This window comes from Argiope bruennichi, chromosome 5 (genome assembly GCF_947563725.1).
Source record: "Argiope bruennichi chromosome 5, qqArgBrue1.1, whole genome shotgun sequence".
NCBI lineage: Eukaryota > Metazoa > Arthropoda > Arachnida > Araneae > Araneidae > Argiope > Argiope bruennichi.
In genome coordinates, this window is record NC_079155.1 from 24,661,462 (window position 1) to 24,683,264 (window position 21,803).

The window sequence follows — 21,803 nt, forward strand, 5'->3', positions numbered from 1 at the left end:
AAATAACGGAGCTATAAATCAAGGTAAAGGAATTCTGTTTTCAGTTGTCTTTGTTTTGTCACTTCTCTAACAAAATTATACTGTATTGTGTTCATAGCTATTCAAGTTACTATACATTCGACAGTGACGAATGTTAAACTTTTACTTTTTTTGTAATGTTGTATTTCTATGTATTTCAAGCTCGAATTATGAAATCCTAAGAGAAGTAAAATTGTTATAGAATCGTTCATTGCCATTGAAGTGGGTCATCCTTTTCTAGTTAAAGTTCATAGATAAATATTCCATGTTTTCATTTTTACTGTTGTTGTTTCAATTAAATTGTGAAGCTCGATTTGATATTTTTGAATGGTGTCTTTAAAAAAAGTATGGAAATCGTCTGAAAATTCTACCTCGAGATTTTGATTCGAGCTCAAGATTTTGAAAAATCTCTCTAAGTTCGAAAAACTTTTTTTTTAATTATGTCTCTCTATCTCTCTGTCTTTTTGTGAGCACGATCATTCTAAAACGTTTTTAGTTAGAAAGGATAAAATTTGGAATATGTGGATTTTGCCTCAAATTTGTATATTTCTATGAAATTTTGAATGAAGTCAATTTAAAGTAGAAACGAACATGATAAATACAAAATTAACCAGATAGATAAAATTTTCTACACATGCTAGCTGATAAAATAAATACAAAAACAATAAAATAGATACAAAACTAACTACAAGAGATACAAGAGTTGAAAGTCTATCGGTCTATAATTTCGTATACATGTAAATACGATAATTAAAAAATGTAACTTGTATAAATGAAATTTCTCTCATAGTTTTGGCATCTAATCTAATAGATTCTTTTCAAATTTTGAAGCAAATTGTCAAGAAATAAATCGTCTGTAGTTCTATACTTTCGCATGCATGTAAACGCAATGACTCAGAAAAAGTCATTGAAAAGTCATGATCATGTCATTAAAACTGTAGTTATGTGTCAGTTTTTCAGAATGTCTGCTAGTCGTTCGGAAAAAGATATCCAAAATGCATATTCGATTTTGTGGTACTTGTGCATTAACCGCATGCCAACGATTAATCGTCATAAAAATCGCACGCTGGATTAAAATCACTAGAGTGATACCAAATATTGATATTTCGAAAACATTAATGCTGGTTTTCTGTACTAAACTACGAAGCATACAACCGAATGTGTGCGTCTTTGAAAATAAAAATATGAACTCTCGTAGCATTCACGGCCTTGTGTAAAAGTTCTAGTTTTATATGGGGAAACAAGGCATAACATCTTTAAAAGGCATAATATGTTTATTAGAGAATATGCGAGAAAGTTTTAAAGAGACTATAACTACTGGTTTAGAATTTTAAAAAATTTATTTTTTATTGCAGTGTGATATGAAATGTCAAATTTGAATTTATTATTTTTCCAAAACTATTAAAGTCTTTAGTAGGCATAAAATAATGTCGTTTAACATGCAATTTTACTTAACTTTAATACAAAGAATACGAAAGTTTGAAAATAGTAATAAGATAAAATCACCTGCATTTAACTAAAATTTATCTATTAAAAAATGTCGAGTCATCAAAAATACAAATTTGTGAAATTCTTGTAATTTTTTTTTTCAAATGAATTTATTTCTGTCCTAGTGTTTATTATAATTAAAAACTCCTATTTTTTTAAATTTTAATTTTCTTGGGATATTATGATATGTCAAAGCTATTCCGTTTTGGGAAATTTACTTCAATAATATTGTCTGTCTCCAATTTCCAGAGCTGATTCGTACAATTTCTGAATAAGTATTGGAAAAAGAATACACGGAAAATAATACGATTACCATAGCAACCTGATGGTCTTAGTATCCATCAGGTTGTTATAACAATCTGCCTTTTTATTATACATTATGCTAAACAACTTTTCATAATATAGAAAAAAATTCTTAAAATTTGTAATATATATTACTTATTTAAGAGATTATGCACTTATTTCTATTTTATAGTTTTATTTTGTAAGTTGGAAAAAATTTAACTTAAAATAGTTAATATAAGATTTTAAGATTTTGAATCACAAAAAGCAGAAATATTGAAAATAACAAATCTGTCTGTTAGTCTGCTATTAAAATTAAAATTCATCAATTTGTAATCAACTGGTCATAATTTTAGTTATTAATTTTTTTAACTTTAAAAAGATATAAAAATCAGTTTTGTATAATAAATATTTTCGAAGGTTATGGTGGAAAACACTATTATCATACTTAATTTTTAATTAGTTAAATTTTTTTTAAAAAAATCGATCTCTTTGGAGCACCTTGGAATGCATATTTAAAGTATATCCAAGCCAAATTTGGTGGCTCCGAATCAAATGATCCGGCCCAATCTGGTAAAATGTCAGCACAACTTAGATTCCTCTTTATTTAGTAGAGACGTATTTTTAAATATTATAAATGGCTACAAGGCTACAACTTGATTATAATTTTGGTACCTGTTTATCAATTTATTTCATCTCTTCCTAAGGTAACATCTAAAAATTTAACAAGCAGTCAAAAATCACACGTGACATCACTCGGAGCAAACATTTTATTTTTCATCTTTTCCTAATAAATCTTGAAAAAGCACACTACATTTCACGCCTCCACAAATTTTTCACCGGAATAAATTTCTCCGCCTTCTCATCCCCACCCTCTCCGCTGACTTAAGTCTGACAATTTCGTCCCTAGCGATTTGATGACTGACGTAGTGGCTGGCTACGGATGTAAAAATATATCTATTTTGGGCAGAAAGCAATGAATACAAGATATTAGTGAATTTATTGCACTTTTTAAAAATAAATAAATGGAAAGAGCAAAAAATATATTTTAATCAAAACGCCATTTACTATTTTTCTATATCAATGTATATTTAACTGAACGTTTATATAATTTATTATTGCCAACCCTGTCTTATAAAATCAGAGCGGTTTTGTTGCATTTCATTCGGGTATTTTGTTCTCATCACAAAAAGCCATATTCTGTGTTAAAATATTTTCATTTATAAAATAAACGAAAATCTGCAAATAAACGTAACATTTTCCTTTTTTTTTAAGCGATTATTTGAACCTGAAAATTCTGAATAGAAATCTTTTATAATTTTAATTCTGTGATCTGATATGGTCAAATATTGCTGGAACTATACTAGAAATTCAAAGAAATAGTTACAGTGGTATTTGCTCTTTATCGCTTCTTTAATATTTCTTGTTAATTATGTGGTGGTAATGCAATCCTTTTAGTTTTATTATTTGTGCGGGCGGATACGTAACTAAAAATACTGGTTTCTGTAAACCGAAGGCCGATTTTAAATCCTTGGACGTAGGTTACTGAGCATGCCGCTTGGAGCACAGTCATGACGTCATAGACGTAGTGAAACAAAAAACACTTTCGATCATTCTGCAGTTGCTCTGTTTTGGGCGGAAAAATCGATCACCGGCATTTCTATTGATAGTATGAGGTAACAATTTTTACGTTCAGTAATGTTTAAGAGAAGATTAACATGTGCATTGTATTAAATACTTTAACTAACAAAATTTTTAAATAGATGTAGTAATGCATTTTCGTAGCTCTATTCAATTGTCAAATTCATTGAAATATGACAATTTGAACTCGATTTTAAAGCATTACTATAAATATACGATGAAATATTTTTAATACATAAATTTATATTAAACAAATAAGCATTTCGATTCTTCTACTTATTTATGTATTTTATTTGACTGACCTCTGCGATACTGTCATAATTATTTCCAAGTAATCTGTCAAAAAAGGATTAAACACACATGTAAAAATAATCATTTTTCTTTCTCAAAAATTAGTGCTGCTGAAAAGAATTTATTCACTTCTTGAGAGAAATAGCATTTTCAAACCTGATATAAATGATAATTTTTATGAAGTTTAAATTGTGACAATTGTATCCTGTTAGTGATTCAAAGGTAATTCTTGAATTTAGCTGCATTTGGTAATTTGTGATCGATTGAAATTAATAATTTTTAATATAAAAATTGATTAAAATAAAAATATTTTCATTTCTTTTTTTGCTATTGGTCTGTGTTTACTTTTTAATATTTGAGTTCTTCCTTTTTTATGTCAGATGGCATGATTTTTTTAAAATATTTTTATAGTATGGAACATTTAATAAGAAAATTGAAAAAAGTTGACTATACTATTAATAAATTAGTTTATAAAAGAAACTGCAATTTAATATATCTGAAATCTAGATTAAATTTAAAATATATTTTGTTGCATGGTATCATTTTATTATAGTATTGCTCATTAGATATAGCTGTGTTCTCTTGTTGTTGTATTTCATAAAAATTCATATTTTATTAAAACTAATAAGTATTTCTTTTGCCAATTTTTAGCTGACATAAAATAAAAGAATTCTAATTAATGAAAGTAAAAGAATTAGTGTCTATAAAATATTTTTCTAAATTAAATCTATTTAAAAAATTATATTTTTCTTTTTATAATATAAAAGGAGCAGCCTAATTGAATAAATAGTTATAAAGCTAAAACAAATTATAATTTTTTTGAGAATTTACTTGGAAATCTTTAGACTTGTTAATAGTTATATGAAAATTTTTTAGTTAAAGATTTCTAAATAATTTATTCTAATTATTTTGAAAAGTTAACTATAATACAAAGTGTGTGAAAATTTTATTTGCATATAAATGAATTGATATTGACATTTCACTCTTCTCTTCCTTTTGTGTTATCTTGTTTAAATATTGTTATCTGTTATATCAATCAAACCAGATAGATCCTTCAGAATTACAAACGAAAACTTGAGGAAAGAAGATAAAAATGTTTCCTTGATTTTTTTTTTTTTTTTTTTTTTATGATGATGATGCAGTTTCCTCTTGATTCATGTTAAACTGAAGGAAAAAAAATTTCTGTATAAATAATATATAATTGATATTGTTGAAATTCCTAGTCCTTATGAGCATAACTATTAATAGCCATTTATATAAAATATTTTACAAAATCAATTTCATATAATTAATAGTAAATTATAAAATTTTGGTCTTATTTTTATTTATTAAACTTATATACAAAATAATATATATATATATGAAGCTGTGAAATAAATTATAATATAAAACTGCAGTTTTTAATTAAGAATGTAAGTAATGATTAAAAGCATATTAATTTATATTAGGGCTTCATAAAAGTGAAGCAAGCAAATTTTTTATTCAAAATAATGAGTAAAAAAACTTTTAATGTTTTTTTTAGACTTATTCTTTATTAGTAAAAATAGTTGATAAAATTTTGATTTTAAAATATGAATAAAATTTGTTTCTTAATTAGTGTTATTTGAATCTCTTATTAATTAGTATTAATAAATATTTCCTTTCCTTATTTTTTTAACCTTGGGGTTGTTGTAGAAATTTTCTAGTTTAATGAAGATTAAAAGAATCTTCAACCCAAAACAGGGTTACAAATTAGAATTTCAAAAAATTTTACTGCGATATTTTCTATGAAGATAACATTAAATTATTTGCTTATTTATTTCAGAAACTGAAGGCAGAGGCAAATAAAAAATGGCTGAAGCTCACGTTGCAGTAGCTTTCAGCTTCGCCATAACCCATGAGGGTGTAAATATAAACTACGACAGAGAAGTTTTGAATTTAGTATGGAACAGTGGATTACGATCATGGAAGAAAAGGATAGCACGTTTTATGGTAAGTGCATATAAATTGATATACCTTAAATTTCATTTTACTAAAGAATTAAATTTGTACAAATTTTTATTTTATTTTAGTAATCAGGTTGCTCAAACAAGTATATCCATTGTAAATTAGATGCAATTTAAATTGCTCATGATTTACATATACTTCAACATATCTGTTTGCATTAAAATGAAATAGCAATTAAATGATTTGCCTTTGGTGATTCTTGTATTTTTGTTTAGTTCATTAGATAAAATTTTGAGGCTTTGAAATATTGATAAAAATGTAAAAAATAAAAACCTGGAAGAAATAAAGCAAGTAAAAGCTTCAAGGCCCTATTTTTCAATTCTATTAATAACATGTATGAATTATATTTTGTCTTTAAAGATCTTTATTCTAGCTTCTCGCTCCTTACTGTTTTTACTCTCCTATTTTCATCTAATTTAATGATTTTTAATTAAAACGATTATTCAATATTTAACTTTCCTCTTGAAATAAAATATTATGTAATATTTTGAGTTTAAAAATCATTTTTGTCTATTATTAAGATATAAATAAAAGTCTATTTAATAGCAGAAAGCTTCATAAATGAAATTTAATGAAGCAAATAAAACTTTGATTTAATGGACCTAGAATTTTAGAGACATAATTTATGTTTTTTTTTGGGGGGGGGGTTCAATTTGCTGATTTGTGAGGAACTTTTAATTATTAATATAATATTCACATAAAATGTTATATTTATTTATTTATTTTTGTTATACAATTTCATGTAATATCTCTCTTTAAATTTTATATGCAGTAAAATTCCTTATTTAGCAAATTTTTGAAGTAATACACTTGAGTTTGAAAGTTTATTTTATTGTATTATAGTTAATTTTCTGTTTAATATTAGTTTTATTAATTCATTTCATTAATATTAGTTTCATGATATCCCTCTCAATTAAAATTTAAGTATATTTATCTTTACTAATAGATATAGTAATAATATTTTAAAGCTTGAAAAGAATATTTTCCCTTTTTAAGTAAATAAAAAAATAATATATATTGGTAATTGTCTTTTTTAGAACAATATCCACAGTGGTATCTACCCAGCATCTCTGTCTAGTCTGTTCATTCTTATTGCCTTAGTGACTTCTCTGTTTATGGCAAATGTTGATGTATCTTTTGGTGGAATACATCAACTGGAGCATTACATACCAGGGTAATTGCTTTTAACTTTTTAGAATTTGTTTTGTTTCTTCATAATTAAATAAAATCCTTTTTCTTTTTTTTTTTAATTTCTGAATGTTAATTTATTAGACGAGTGAGTAAATCAGATTTGGTTGCAGTATAATTATAATTGGAATTATTGATTTGTTTATTTCTCTTAAACAAATATATCATCAAAAGAGAAATTTTATGAATGATAGTATAACAGAATATAGATCATCCTTGGGGATTTATTGTGTAGTTGAGAGATGGCAACATTACAAGTTAAATATATTACAAAATAATTGGAATGCCAACATATTATCTTTTTTAAAAAATTGTGACATATTCGCAAGAATACTTAAATTTATACTTTTACTAAAATAATTATTTTTATAACTTTCATTATTTTTACATGATTATAAATAATGGACAATTGAAACAAGGCAAAAAGTAAACTTAAGTGAAAAAAAGTTGAGGATTGAATTTTCAAAATTATATATATCATAATTCAAGTGCTGATTTGCAATTCAGTAAGTTTTATTATATTGAGTATTATTGTAAACAGGAAACTAAATGCTGATCTTTGATTTTTAAAAAAAAAAAAATTGTGAAAATTTATTATAATTGAAGAAAAGTTTGTGCATCAGAAAATCCTTCTTGAGCCTGTATTAATAAATATGCTTATTATAAATTATATTCGATCAATCATTCTTTTTGTCCCTCCTTCTTTTGACACTTTTTAGCGTGAAAATTTCAGAATCTTATCTAATAATAAATGAATTAATCACTGTCTTCTTAAACTGGCTTGCTGGTCATGCTAAATTAACTATTAATTACTAGCTTAGAAAACTATTAATGAAGTAATTCCTAGAATTGAATCCCTTCAAGGAAAATATAAAATTTACTGTTAATTGTTTGAAGAACAAGTAGATAAGTAACTTTGTAAAATAATATGATGGAATGTAATTTTTTTTAATAAAATGCATTTTTTCCTTCATTAATGAAATTGTTTGAAAGTATGTGTGCATCTGTGAGTATATATTATATTTCTGTGCTAAATTATCTGAAATCAAGAAAAAAGTTTTATTTCTTGATAGTTTTTCAAATGTTTGCTTTAATTACAAATATCTCTGATAAAAAAAATATATCCTTTTTTGTTTAAAATATTTTTATATGAAATTTAACCTATTATATAATATTTTATAATTTAAATTGAATTTATTGTTTTTAAGTTCTGAATTAACTTTCATTTGCATAAATCAAAAGACATCAGAATTAAAATCATCAATGCAATGCCTTTTTTTTTTTTTCTTTCATTTTTTTTAGTTTCAAACTTGTCACAAGAAATAAATGTTATAATTAGTCATTTCATTAAATCTTAAATAAAACAGTGAAACTATTTTAATATTTGTTAAAGTATAAGCATACAAATATATACTATTTTATATATATGTGGTGCTTATTGAATATAATAAAAGGATGATTCATTTTTCACTTCAATTGGCTTTTGTTTCTATCCTTTCATCTAGAGAGTCCTTAGCACCCTTTACAGTTCAGTTGGCGGCATGTGTTGCTTACAGTTTTTGTCTGTGGGTCACAACCATTTTGTTTTTACGGTATACGTTAAAGCTTCTTCTCATGTATAAAGGATGGATGTATGAAGGACGTCTTAGAAAGACCTCCCTTAAAACATATATCTGGGCAGTAAGTTCATTTTGAATAAGATATATATATTCATTGTGAAAATAGCTGCATGCATTTAAACATTTTATCGATAATTTCTCTCTATATTTATTATTAATATTATTCAGAAATGAAATTTTTGCAGAAAAATTAATCGACTTTAAATTCTTAATCTAAAAAGAATCTTAAATCTCGATGAAATTTAATGAAACTTTACTGTGTATCGGTCTGTTATGCCTAAAGATCTTTTTTTGTGATCTGTCTATTGTACAAAACTTATCATGAGTAAAAAATATAAAATTTAATTTTTAATTTTTTTTTTCTTTCTTTCTTTCTTTCTTTCTTTTTAGGCTCTTGTGCGAACTTTAACTGCAAAAAGGCGTCCCATGTTGTATTCCTTTCAAAGTTCTTTGCCTCGATTGCCTCTGCCTTCACTTGAGGAAACTATGGAACGGGTATGAAATTACCATTGCTTTTTGTTTTTCGACCTTTACTTTATTACTGTATTAATAATATTTTACATATTTAGTGAAGTAATTTTGAAATCTCTTTATTCCTTTACATCATAGTAAAATTATGGGTTGCTATGAATCAAAAGTAATAAAATTTTCAAATTCTTAATCATTATATACAAATCTCTTCTATTATTATAAATTTTTCTTTCTTTTAATGTAGAAATATTCCCTAGATTGAATTATTCAGAAGCATTTTTTTATTTGATTAAAAACTATATCAAAAATTTTTAGGCAATTAATAATTATTAGAGGATTTATCAACATTTCTATAAATTAAGGGAAAATTTAATTTTAATGGCACAACTACTCCAGTGTGTTTTCCTTCAAGTCCCTTTTATCTATAAAATTATCTTATAATCCATTTGATAACAATTTTCACAAATTTGAGTCATCTCAATTAAAATAACAATGAAGTTTATATTTTAAAAAGAGGTTTTAAATAGTTTATGTAAATAAAAGCACAAAATTGAATTGCACTGAAAATATAAATTTAAAAAAAAATAAGGCTCTTCAAATTTGCAGGTTTTCTGAACAGCGAGAGAAATTACCTATTTTACTTAATTAATAATTCATATCTTTTTTCTGATTATTGTTCTCTGAAGAATAAGCTAATAACTGTTGTCAGTTATACATTTGCAGATAAAAAAAATTTTTAAATGTGAATTGCTATTGCCATGTATTTTTTAATATAATTTTTTTTAAAGCCTATTTTCTAATTTTTTAACTCTTTGTGAAATTTTAATTTTGTAAAAAAAAAAAAAAAAGTTTAGTATAAAATGCGTAACAAAATTCTCCCTTAAATTTCGTTTTCAGTTTTTTTACATTTTATTTCAGTTTTTTCTTTATCTCTGTAGTATTTATGTACAGTTCGTCCTTTATTAAATGATGAAAGATATGAGAAGATGAAACAAATGACTTATGAATTTCAAAATGGTGTTGGAAAAAAATTGCAGCTTTATTTGTGGTTGAAATCCTGGTGGTCCTCTAATTACGTAAGTATCAATCAATTAAAAAAAATTAATGGTATTGAAACCTTTTTATCTTCTTTTTTTTTTTTTTTTTTTTTTTTTTCCATCCCGCTAGAAATTTCTTTAAATTGTTTCCTACATGTTGCATGTTGCTTTGTAACAAAATTTCTCAAAATTCTCATTTAACTGTAACAAAAAGTTGAAATACTAAATATTTCACTTCTAAAGTTGGCTTAAAGAATCAAATTTAATTTTAATTGTTTTTGCATTTGTTATTTTAAATCATGACTAAAAATTGAAATTGGATTAAATAAAAATTTAGATATGGGAATTACTATACATTCCTAACCATGAAAGAATCAATAATTGTATTGCATTAAAGATTATTCTAATTTAAATTTAGGCAATATCTAAGTGTATCAGGTTCTTAAATGTTCACTCAATTTGAGTGTGTGTGTGTATGAGAGAGAGAGAGAATTTATACTGAAAATATCATTAAATCAAATCCATACGCTGTTAAGCACCTCTAGATAGTTTCCTGTAATATCTGAAGGTGTATTACATGAAAAACAAATTCAATTATCTGAAAAAGACATGGATGATTGAATAATGGTTCATTTTTTTTATAAAGGCAAAAAGACAACTTCTCTAAAAAGATGAAACTTATTAAATAAATCTTAAATTGTTTCTGCAGCGAAAACTTAAATTGGAATAAATGAAGTAGCTTCTGTGCACCATGTTCAAGAACTAAATGTTACTATTCTGATTTCAAGACATTTAATTCATTAAAAAAAACCACTCTATAAATATCTTTAACAAAATTAAGGAATATAAATATTGAAAGGAAAGCAGTTGTCTGCTATTGTATAGAATTTATTTCTAAAAATATAAAAAGGCTATTTTGTTGCTTTTTTTTTTTTTTTAATTATTTGGAAGAATTTTTCTAATTTTGCATAATTTATTTTAAGAGTCCTCTTTTTAAATTATATTCGAAGAAGATTACTCATCACAGACTAAAACTCTTCTTTGAATTACTGTTCAAAAACTGTATTACAAACATTACAGATTACAATAAATAGAGAATTAAACCCTTATTTTGGAAAATTAAACAAATAAAAAATATCTTTCTTTACACTAAAGTTATATTTTTATTTGATAAGTTTTAAAATCTAAATCCACTTTCTGTAATGCAAATGCTTTTATTCAAAAAAATGTTTCTTTTTATTGAAGTTAACAAATATTTCTCCTTTATGAAAAAAATTTTTGTGTTTTATTTTACCTTTTCTGTCATTTAATTTAAATAATTAAATCAAACAAAAATATTTATTGTATATGTATTTAATATTAAAATAATGCACTGTATTTTTCATGTAAAATAGAGGGTTATCTAATATTAAACACTTTGTAACTCAATTTTTGTTTATAATTCTATTTATTTCTTATTTTTGAAGTGAGATTTTTGGCCCCATTGATGCTACATGACATTTTATAAATGAAATTAAAGATAAATTAAAACCTGAAATTTCATTGTGTTTTTAAAATGAATTTCTATTTCTTGTAGGTTACTGATTGGTGGGAGGATTATGTATATTTAAGTGGACGTGCACCTTTGTTAGTCTACAGTAATTGCTATGGCTTAGTAAGTTTCCTATCATAAAACATTAACATACCCTCCTTACTACATACTTATTTATATTTTTCAATATTTTTTAATTAGTAAAGGCATCAATTATATTTTTAAAATAAATGTTATATCATGGTTAATTTTTTCCCCTCTTTTTCTTTTTAGGATTACATGCCACTTCCTACAACAAATCAAGTAGCAAGAGCTGCCAATTTCATCTATGCTGCATTAACCTTCCGAAAACTTCTCAATACACAGACCTTGAAACCAGTTAGTTATTTGATAACCATTGAAAAATAATTTCTTCTGTCATTTTATATTATTTTATGCTTCTGATTAATAAATTTTAAATGTCTTTTTTTCTAATAATGCAGGTAACAATTCAAAACTTCATTCCATTGTGTGCTTGGCAATATGAACGAATGTTTAATACTACTCGTGTTCCTGATGTAGAGAAAGGTAATTTATTTTAATTGATTTTTGATTTTCTGTTATTTACTTATTTTCAGAGTTTATATCTGATGTTTATTTTCAGATCGTGTTGTGCATTTATCTGACTCTCAACATATTGCTGTCTATCATAGAGGAAGATACTACAAAGTAATGCTCTATAATAACAGGCGTCTGTTAAAGCCAGTAGAGTTGCAATGGTAAAATATTCATACACTTTTTTTAACAACTTTAATTTCCTTAAAACATTTCATGTTCTATGCATTTAAACATATAAAATGTTATCTAAGCTTTGCCTTTTCACATTTTTGAGCCCCAACCTCAGTTAATATAGTGTGATTTATAATAAAAAAAATAATATATTAAAACTAATTAGTATTTTTGATATTAAAAGTAATTGTTGTTTTAATTCATTTCTTATAAATTAAGATTTCAAATTATTTTTATATATAGTTTTTTTTTTATCATAAATGCATGATATCTTTTATTCGGATGATAGTATAGGTTTTGTTAATTTGTCTTTCTATTTGTATGGAAGCTAAAATTCCTTTCTTGTATTCAACCAGAATTATGTGCCTTTGCTTGCATAAATGTTTACTTAAGATCATTTTTTCTAAGCTTAATAAAATGTTTTTTGTTTCCTTATGTGAACTTAGAAGTATAGTATTTTATCTGGTGTTTGAATGTACAAATTTGAAAGATTCAATAATAATTTAAATTGTAAAATATGAATCCAGTTTTAAAGTTTTTTAAATACATTTTGTGGGATATTATACAATTTATTAAAAAAAAATTTTTAGCCTAGAAATATGATAAGACTTTTATCTGTTCATTTCTTTGAAAAAACAACTTATTAAGAGATGCGATTATTATTATTGAAAACTGAATAGGAGTATCAAATTTTTTTTTTTTATTTTAAACAAATCTTATCAAGTTTTAATTATTTTATAAAATTTGGGAAGAAATAAAAATGCATCTCTGCCATAATGTTTGCTTTATGGACATATAGAATCTGCAGAGGAGAAGGGAGGAAAACATATTGAAATTAAAAAAATAAACAAAATTATACCCTTCTAATTTTTTATTGAATTAATAATCAAAAAGTAAGACTGAAAGTTGTGATTGAAAATTGCATTGCATGGTTTAGGAAATTTAAATTTTTTTATGCTTTCAGCATAAAATTTGAGCTACATATATTTGAAATTTTCCTTCTAACCCTACAATTTATGAATAGACATAACACATTTATATCAATGTGTTTATCTCCCAATGTTTCATAAAATTCGGTTGTAAATCTTTTACTAGTTTGAGGCATTGCATATGGAAAGCACATTAAATGTTCTAAGCATTGTCAAGGGGAAAAAGAAAAATCTTTTTTTTTCAGTGTTGGTTATAAAAGCAAAAATTATAAATATATATCTATGTATTTCTTGTTTCTTCTATAATGTCTTTTTTATAGTGTGAAGTATATTTTAAGTGCAATATATAAGTATTTGTCTTTCTTTCAAGTAAAAAGAAAGACAAATCTTATATATATTACTGTTCTTACTATTTATAAGAACTAAACTAAAGTCAGTAGCATGACAGCCCATATGGGCCAAGGCCTATAGTGCTCATATCTGCTTTCCTGACCGAGGGCCTTGGGGTGTAAGGCATATATCCCAGTTAGGTGGTCAGCATAATGCGGAACTATTAGTAAGAACAGTAGTTAAAGCAGTAAGAACTCTATTAGTAAAAATCGTTCTCTCTATTAATAAGGCCAATTTGATTTCTACGCTATATATTACATTGGATATGTAAATCACTTATTTTCAATTATTTACACATGAAAATAAAATAAACTTGCATTTTCTCCAATTGCTATTATCAGAAATGTATATATAACTTTATTTCTAATATTTATTGTCTCAGATCAGTAAGCGGTTAATTTTGAGTGATGAAATACAAAATCATATTCTATATTTTGTATAATTTATTGTTTTATACAGGAAATTTTTAACGTGGCTAACTTTCAGTTTAATCAAATTTATAGTTAATTTTAAAATTGGTATTTCTGCTGTTTAGGCAGCTTCAACAAATTTTGGATGATACTAGTGTTCCAGCTCCTGGAGAACACCACCTTGCAGCTCTCACTGCTAATCACAGGTATTTAGTACTTTCTGACAAATATTGCTGTAATTATAATTCCTGCTGAAAATAGTTTTAAAATATTTGTCTTAAGATATTTAATTGTATCACTAATGTATTTAGTTTTTTTTAAAAAGATATTTATTCATTATTGAATAATTAAAATAAGAAGGACTTATTCAAAATCAAATTATGAAACAAATCAAAGTATTTTATTTAATTATTATAAGGTTGATTAAAATTAATTCATTTTCTCTGTTTCAAAGAACCAGAGAAAAAACATTTTAGGATTTAAGAATGCTAACAGTAACAACAGAAATAAGAAAAATAAATTGCACAAAACTAAACAAAAAATGCTTTATTATGATGTCTTTCTTTATATTCACTAATGATGAACAGAGATATTTTAATTGTGATCAATCTATTAATTATGTGTTATAATTGTATTTTGACATAATTAATTTTTATATTAAATTCATTAATTTAGTTTTTTTTTAATTTAATTTCAGAACAGTATGGGCAAATGCCAGAACAACTTATTTTAATAAAGGATTAAACAAGGCATCTCTTAAAGCTATAGAAGATGTATGAGTATTTCCTTTTATGCTGTTTTTATTTATTTAAATTATGAAGATGTTTGGCTTTATTTTTTTTTATCTCATTTAAATATCTAAAACTTTACATCTTTTGTTATTTGCAGGCTGCATTTTTCTTGGTGCTATATGATGAAGAATTAGATTTTGATGCAGTAGGTATTTTAGATAAATTCCATTGCATTTTTCCTCCTTTTTAATTATATACAATTTTTAAAAAGAGAAGTCAGATAATTAATATATATTTTATATATAACGTATTGTATTGTATATAAAATATATATATTATCAATATATAAGATTATTAATATGTATTTTCCAGCACCTTAAAATTTGGTGATAATCCATTCTTTACTCATCTGTAATTTTACTGCCTTATATATTTAACTTTTAAAACCTTCATATTCTTGATTCTAATAAATTGTTCATAGATTACATGAAATATCAATGTTTCAAAGATTGCATAAAACATCCTAAGTTAGCGATTGGAAATTAGAGTTTCAAATTTTTGCAATATCATTTTTTTATATTATACGTGTTCTTTTAAACTTAATCACTTTCTTATTAAAAATTCAAACAATATTTATAAAATTGTCTTTGCAATTCTGAAAGTTATTTCTTATTTTTATTAATGTGCCTCTTGAATTAGTAGATTTTAGTTGGTGATTTTGGTTGCACTCAAGCATACATTACAAATTAGTTTTATTCATGCAGCATTTTGCATATTTAAATGTTTATGGATTGTTATTTTTTCTGTAAAATATTAGCTTTGAAAGATTGAAAATATTTAATATGTTCATATTATCATTCTTTGTTAAAGGATAAACCCATTAAGAAATGATTCTTACTACAGAATATTCAGGTCTTAAAATATATTTTAAAAGTTTTACACCTATGAATTATATTAAATATCTATTACAAATAAAATTTCAGTTGAATATTAAAGTTGCATAAAAAGGGTTTTAGATGTAGCTGATGAAAAGAAATTTGTGTGCCTTTTAGCTCTTTGTTTGTCTTAATTTTATATCTGAAGTTGTATGTAATTCGAATTTTGTAAAATCGCAGTCATCCAAACTTTGAAGTATTTGATAATTTTTTTATTTTTGTTCAAATTTTGAATTGAATTTTTGCTAATAAAATATGTTGATTCTTTACGTATATATATAATATATATATATTGATTCTAATTATACATGACATAATTTATACATATAATTTGTCTTTGTCTTTAATAGAATGATCCTTCAAAATTAAACAAATTTTCTCAAGCTGTTCTTCATGGAAAAGGTTACAATTTATGGTTGGACAAGTCATTTAATATTGTTGTATCCAAAAATGGTCGAGTATGTATTGATTTTACATTTTTGAAAATGTATAAACCAGTTTCATTGATATAGCAAATTAATAATATTAATGTTTATATAAATAAATTTTAATTTTTTATTATTTAGAACAATAATTAACTTGTAAGTGTGAAAAGTCCACTTTGTTCCATGTATCTTTATCTTCAAATTTCTACTTTTTTACTCTAAATTATTATTTGGAAGTCAATCTTTTCTCACGTCCATTTTCAGTCAACATTAAATTTAGTACTTTAAATCAATCTTTATGGAATGCTTGAACTTTAATCCATATCTTTCAATGCTGTTTCTATATACTACTGAACTAAGAAGAAAAAGTTTGATTAAAATCATTAAAAAAAAAGTTTTAACCTACTTCTTACAATTAATATAGATCTATAATCAGACAGAAGACACTTGTCCTCTTTGCTTACAGGATGGAAACAGAACAGGGAATCAGGAAGAATAAGGGAAATTTGTATTTAAAATCAAGGGGGAAATGCCAACAACAGCATTTTATGCTATCATTTCTGCACATCCAAAGGTTAATGACACCAAAATGATCATTGCAACTACAGCCTGATCAGCTTTCTTTGAAGGATATGAAAGCTTTTTAGAATTTCTTTACAATTAGAATGATAAGTTTATGAATATTTCTAAGAGCAATCCTAATGAAACTTACTGGAAGTAAGTTCATTTTATTTCATTTTGCAATGTGCAAAGAGTAAATAAATTTTAGTAAGATTCGCTCTTTACTCAAAACCTTTCACTGATGCTGTATCATTAACGAGAATACATTACTTTTACAATGAAAAAGTATCCTTACAAAGAGAATTTTCAATCAATAAAGATTGTCTCTGAAAAAATAACAAATGCACATTGCAAGAAGAATTGTTTGTAACAGCATTCAAGCAAATAGTGGAGTAAGTAATTTTGAAGTGTCAAAGTAATTGATTACAAGTTTGAAGAATTCACTACCCAAATATGAAGAGTATAAAGAGAAAAAGTAAGAAGAAATGGAATAAGTGAAAATTTGAAAAGGAGACACAGTGTATCAGCTCAAAGAATTAAAAACAAAATAATAATAATAAATAAATAAAAATAAATTCTTGATCTTTCAAAGAGTTTAAGAGCTGAGAAAGAAATTGCAATCCTCAAAATTTTCCGAAAAGAAGTTATTAAAACTTTTTTTTATTCATTTAAAGTAGGACATGTTGTTTTAAAACCAAGCATTTTTTATTGATATCTAATGACTGATAATTCAATTTTGAAATTAATGATTAATTATTTGTAATTTTTTGCATTTTAACTTTAACAGGCAAGCATTTGTTATCTGTTACTAGCATTATTATATTTAGATTAGTATCCTACATCTAACATTATTTGTAATAGTAAATTGAATTTTTAAAAAAAATTATTCATGTATAAAAACATAATTTTTTTTTATTAGAGCAAATAATTTTGTTTTATGATTTGTTAAAAGATAAAAAATTTGAAGTTATATTTTGGAAAAGTTTTTGTTTGTTTATTTATTTAAATCTTTGCTGAAATATATATTAAGTGTCTATAATCATGCTATTTTTATACTTATGCTGTAATTTTTAATTCTAATATTTATGCAAAAAGCACTAATTAGTGTATCAAACTGTTTTTTAAAACCTTGAGCAAAGGTCGTAATAATATAAGATAATTTAACGTGTGTTGCAAGAATTAGTTTTGATCTTTTTTTAGAATTATTTTGCAATTTTAGAAACAAAATATTTTGTGAAAAGTATTTGTTTGACCAATATTTTTTCTTATATAAGAAAGGTAATATACTGTTTTAATAATGAATGTTGTACATATACAGTGATTTTAAGTAGGTAGAAAGTCAAGAGACTAATATAAATGGTGGTTGTAAGTCAGGGAAATGTTGCAAGTGTATTTAGGGAAACTTTTTCAGTTTCTGTAGCCATCCTGAATTAGTTTGTAATAAACTTGCAATTTTTATTTAGGCAGTTTTGCTTCCTTATCAGTTTAATCATCAGTGCAAAATAGTTAAATTTACTGCTGAAACAGAATGGCAAGAATAGGTAATTACGCATATGATCAATAGGCAACGGATATTTTTTCGTATGATTTTTAAAAAAGGGAGAAGTGATGAATTCTATGTCAAGGTCTCCATTTTAGGAACATATTTTGGAATTTAAGTATAATTTGTAATTAAATAATGCAGTTCGTTTAATCAAATGAAGAAAGGTAAAGCATTTCTCTTTCTGGAAATAATTATATTTGAAGTTCAGTTTTCCCAAATTTAGTTCCTTTTTGCATTTTAATGGGAAAAGAAAAAATATATATTGATTATTAAATAAAATATTTCTAAATCAATTTAATATGAAGATATGGTTGATTTAATGAAGTATTTGCATGTTGTGATATTTATTTCATTCTTTAAGGAAAGGGTGTACTTAAAGAACTGTATAGCATTTCTCTTTTTGGAAGTAACTGTTATTCCTGAAATTGAGTTTTCTAAATTTATTTCTTTTTCATTTTAACAGGAATAATAATTATAAACTGTATATTAAATTATTCATTAAATAAATCTCATTATTTAAATAAATTCATTAATAAATCTCGGCTCATTAAATAAAATATTTCTAAATCAGTTTAATATAAAGATAGTTTTGATTTAGTGAAGTAATTGCATATGGTGAAATTTACTTTGTTCTTTAAAATATTATAGGTTAAACTCTTAAAACATTTAAATTTATTACTGTTTCTACTGCATAATCTTATTTTTTTTTTTTAGTTGGGATGCAACTGTGAACATTCATGGTAAGTTATGATTATAAATAATTATTGTTAGTTAATTCCCCTGCCTAATCTAAATTATTCCTAATTTAATGTGCTTCCAATAAGTCTTTATAATTTCCCCCCCCCCACTGGAGCTTTATAGTAAATAGATATGAATAGTCATATCCTTGAAAATTTCAACTCATTAATTTTATCTTAAATAAAATTATTTTCATTATTAAATTTTATTTATTTATTTATGCAGGTGTTCAACTTATTTCATTTGTATTCTTTCTATGGTTTGATAGCATTGTTTTCTCTTTTATTGAATTAGCAAATCCATTTTAATATGTGCAAGAATTATAAGAACACATTGCGATATTTATGGATTTTATGCAATTTTCATATTGTGACTATGACATCATTTTAGCATATAAGTTTAAAGATAGGATAATTTAATGTGTGATTGTAATTTATCAATTGCTAATGCAAGAACACAAAGAATGTTTGTTTCAGATCAGCTTGTGTTTTATTTGATAAAATTTTGATATTTTTTCTATCTAATTTGCTAATAATTCTCAAGTTGTTTCAAATATTTATCTCAAATGTTATAGTAAAAGAAGCAGCTTAAATAAGTAATGTGACTTTCTTTTTATTTTCAGGTGCGATTCTCCTATAATGTCCCATTTTTGGGAATTTTGTATTGGAATGGAAGTAACCCAATTAAAGTATGTCATATTCTTATATATTAATTAATCTTATCCAATAACTTTATGTTTTTTTTTGAAAAATAACTTTATATTAAAAATAAATAAATTGAAGGAGATTTGTTTAATTTGAATCTAACAATTTTTCTTATTTATTTATCTCTTCAAATACAAATTGTTGTAAATGTTCTAATTCAAATTGTTGACACCTTTCATAAAATATCTTTTTTTTAAATCCTTTAGTTTGTAAAAGAAAGAAATAAAACTTTATGAACTAAGATCATTAGCTGTTTTATTAGAAGATGCATTTAAAATATAATTCAGAGTAATATTGTTTTAGTCATAAAGTAATAGAAATGAATACTTTCTTGGCAATCTGCATATGTAGCATTAGAGCATTATTGCTTTTTCATTAGCAATATTGACACTTAAAGGAACAGCTTTTGTTTATGTTATTGTAAAGTATGCATATAAAATGTTTAAAGTATAGTTTTATAAAGATCATTTTTCAATTTCTTTTAAGAAAATTACTTAAATAAAAGAAACAAACCCAGAATTTTCTTCTGCATTTATCTAATGCAAAAATCTGTAAATAAAGAATTGTTTTTGGAAATTCACTGCATCCATTATCTCATGAAAGTGACAGGTCTCTTATCTTTTTATATACTATTTTTATTCCTGTCATTTTTTTTAATAAAATTATCATTACTTTGAAAAACAGTAATTACTATTTGATTAAGAAATTCATCCAAGATAAATTGTCTAATATGATTAAGGAATTTTTTCTGTCAATTAAAGAAATTTCTTTGCCTTTATTTACTGAAATAGGGCACAATCACAATTAAAAAATTTCTTGCTGTAGATTGTTCTAGGAAAAAGACTGAATTTTAATATTTAAAAAATATATTATTACTGGTTCAAAACCTGATTCTACCAAAGGTTTACTATATATACAGACTTTGTGTGCATTAAATCTATTAGAACCTAACATCTTCTTACTTCGAATATGAGATGCTTGTTTGAATTTCATCTGTCCTAAATTAATCTGTCTAGCTTTAAAATGGATATTATTCCTAATTTAATGAAAAATAAATGTTTTTGTGTAATTTTAAAGGAAAATGTGGGCACAGATGGAAAGAAATAACTATGTAGAAATATTAAAATACTATTAATAACTTTGATATCACCTTTCTTCCATTATTAGTATTAGTACAATGTGAATTGATTAGCTCAAAATATCGAAGATCTTTAATGAATTTTTTCCAAAATATGTTTCTTTAAACTTTCTTCATCAATTCATCCAAAAGTTTTCAATGTGTAATAATTTTTGATATATTGTTGCTTTACAAAAATAATAACAAATTTTAGGTATACAGAAGATGGTAATACTGTTGGTGAGCTTGAAGATTTACCACCTGTTCCCAGCAGGCTAAAATGGGATCTACATCCTGAGGTAGGAATTTAAAATATGGTTGATTATTTAATTTGTTACTTATTATATTTGTTAATTATTGTTTATATTTATTTTTTGTTAAAAAGGTAATAGTGTCATCTCCTTATACATAAAATAGAATCTAAACATTTCAAATATTCATTGGTGATAAATTGTGAATCTATAATTTAAGTAGAAATTGCTTTCTAGTGATATTTAAATTTCATTTCTTACTTGGATAAAGTATAGATTACTATTTTCATAAAGTAATGTAGCTATTTATTATGCCTTTTGTCTTTCCTTTTTACATTTCCTCTTTTGTGAAGTATTTTGAACTCTTACCTGTCTTAAATGTGCTGCAAAAAGTAGGAAAGAGAAAGCATTTTTATCAGATTAAAAGAAGAAAGTTACCAATGTAAATTTCTTAGTACTTTTCTGGCTGTAAAAGTAATCCTATAGAATTTTTCATCATATTATTTTGTTCTTATTTCAGTGCCTCGACTTGGTAAGATCTTCAACACTAATTGCTTCAGATATCATTGCTGAAGTAGATCTGCAAGTTCTTTATCATTCTGACTATGGAAAAAACTTTATCAAAAAGTGCAAAGTTAGTCCAGATGCATTTGTCCAAATGGTGTTACAGCTTGCATATTACAGAGTGAGTATTATTTTAAATATGTTTCCACTAATGTAGATAGTTTGTTTCTTAACTTGTTAGTCCC

The 21,803-nt window shown here is 24.7% G+C and overlaps 1 protein-coding gene across 4 annotated transcripts in view; it reads left to right on the forward strand.

Moving 5' to 3' along the window:
* LOC129968916 (carnitine O-palmitoyltransferase 1, liver isoform-like) overlaps window positions 1-21,803 on the forward strand; it is a 162,497-nt gene that overhangs the window by 132,629 nt on the left and 8,065 nt on the right. For 3 of the 4 annotated variants that reach the window (XM_056083260.1, XM_056083258.1, XM_056083256.1), the window contains exons 2-18: window positions 5,525-5,691; window positions 6,744-6,880; window positions 8,400-8,574; window positions 8,904-9,008; window positions 9,923-10,060; window positions 11,598-11,675; window positions 11,826-11,930; window positions 12,035-12,119; window positions 12,196-12,310; window positions 14,175-14,255; window positions 14,747-14,822; window positions 14,938-14,985; window positions 16,066-16,173; window positions 18,959-18,984; window positions 19,605-19,670; window positions 21,018-21,102; window positions 21,575-21,739. In XM_056083260.1, the coding sequence (XP_055939235.1) occupies window positions 5,551-5,691; window positions 6,744-6,880; window positions 8,400-8,574; window positions 8,904-9,008; window positions 9,923-10,060; window positions 11,598-11,675; window positions 11,826-11,930; window positions 12,035-12,119; window positions 12,196-12,310; window positions 14,175-14,255; window positions 14,747-14,822; window positions 14,938-14,985; window positions 16,066-16,173; window positions 18,959-18,984; window positions 19,605-19,670; window positions 21,018-21,102; window positions 21,575-21,739 (1,734 nt within the window). In that variant the 5' untranslated portion in view covers window positions 5,525-5,550. Of the gene's footprint in view, window positions 1-3,340; window positions 3,465-5,524; window positions 5,692-6,743; window positions 6,881-8,399; window positions 8,575-8,903; window positions 9,009-9,922; window positions 10,061-11,597; window positions 11,676-11,825; window positions 11,931-12,034; window positions 12,120-12,195; window positions 12,311-14,174; window positions 14,256-14,746; window positions 14,823-14,937; window positions 14,986-16,065; window positions 16,174-18,958; window positions 18,985-19,604; window positions 19,671-21,017; window positions 21,103-21,574; window positions 21,740-21,803 lie in introns of those variants that run through there. The other variant, XM_056083257.1, reaches the window with a different exon arrangement.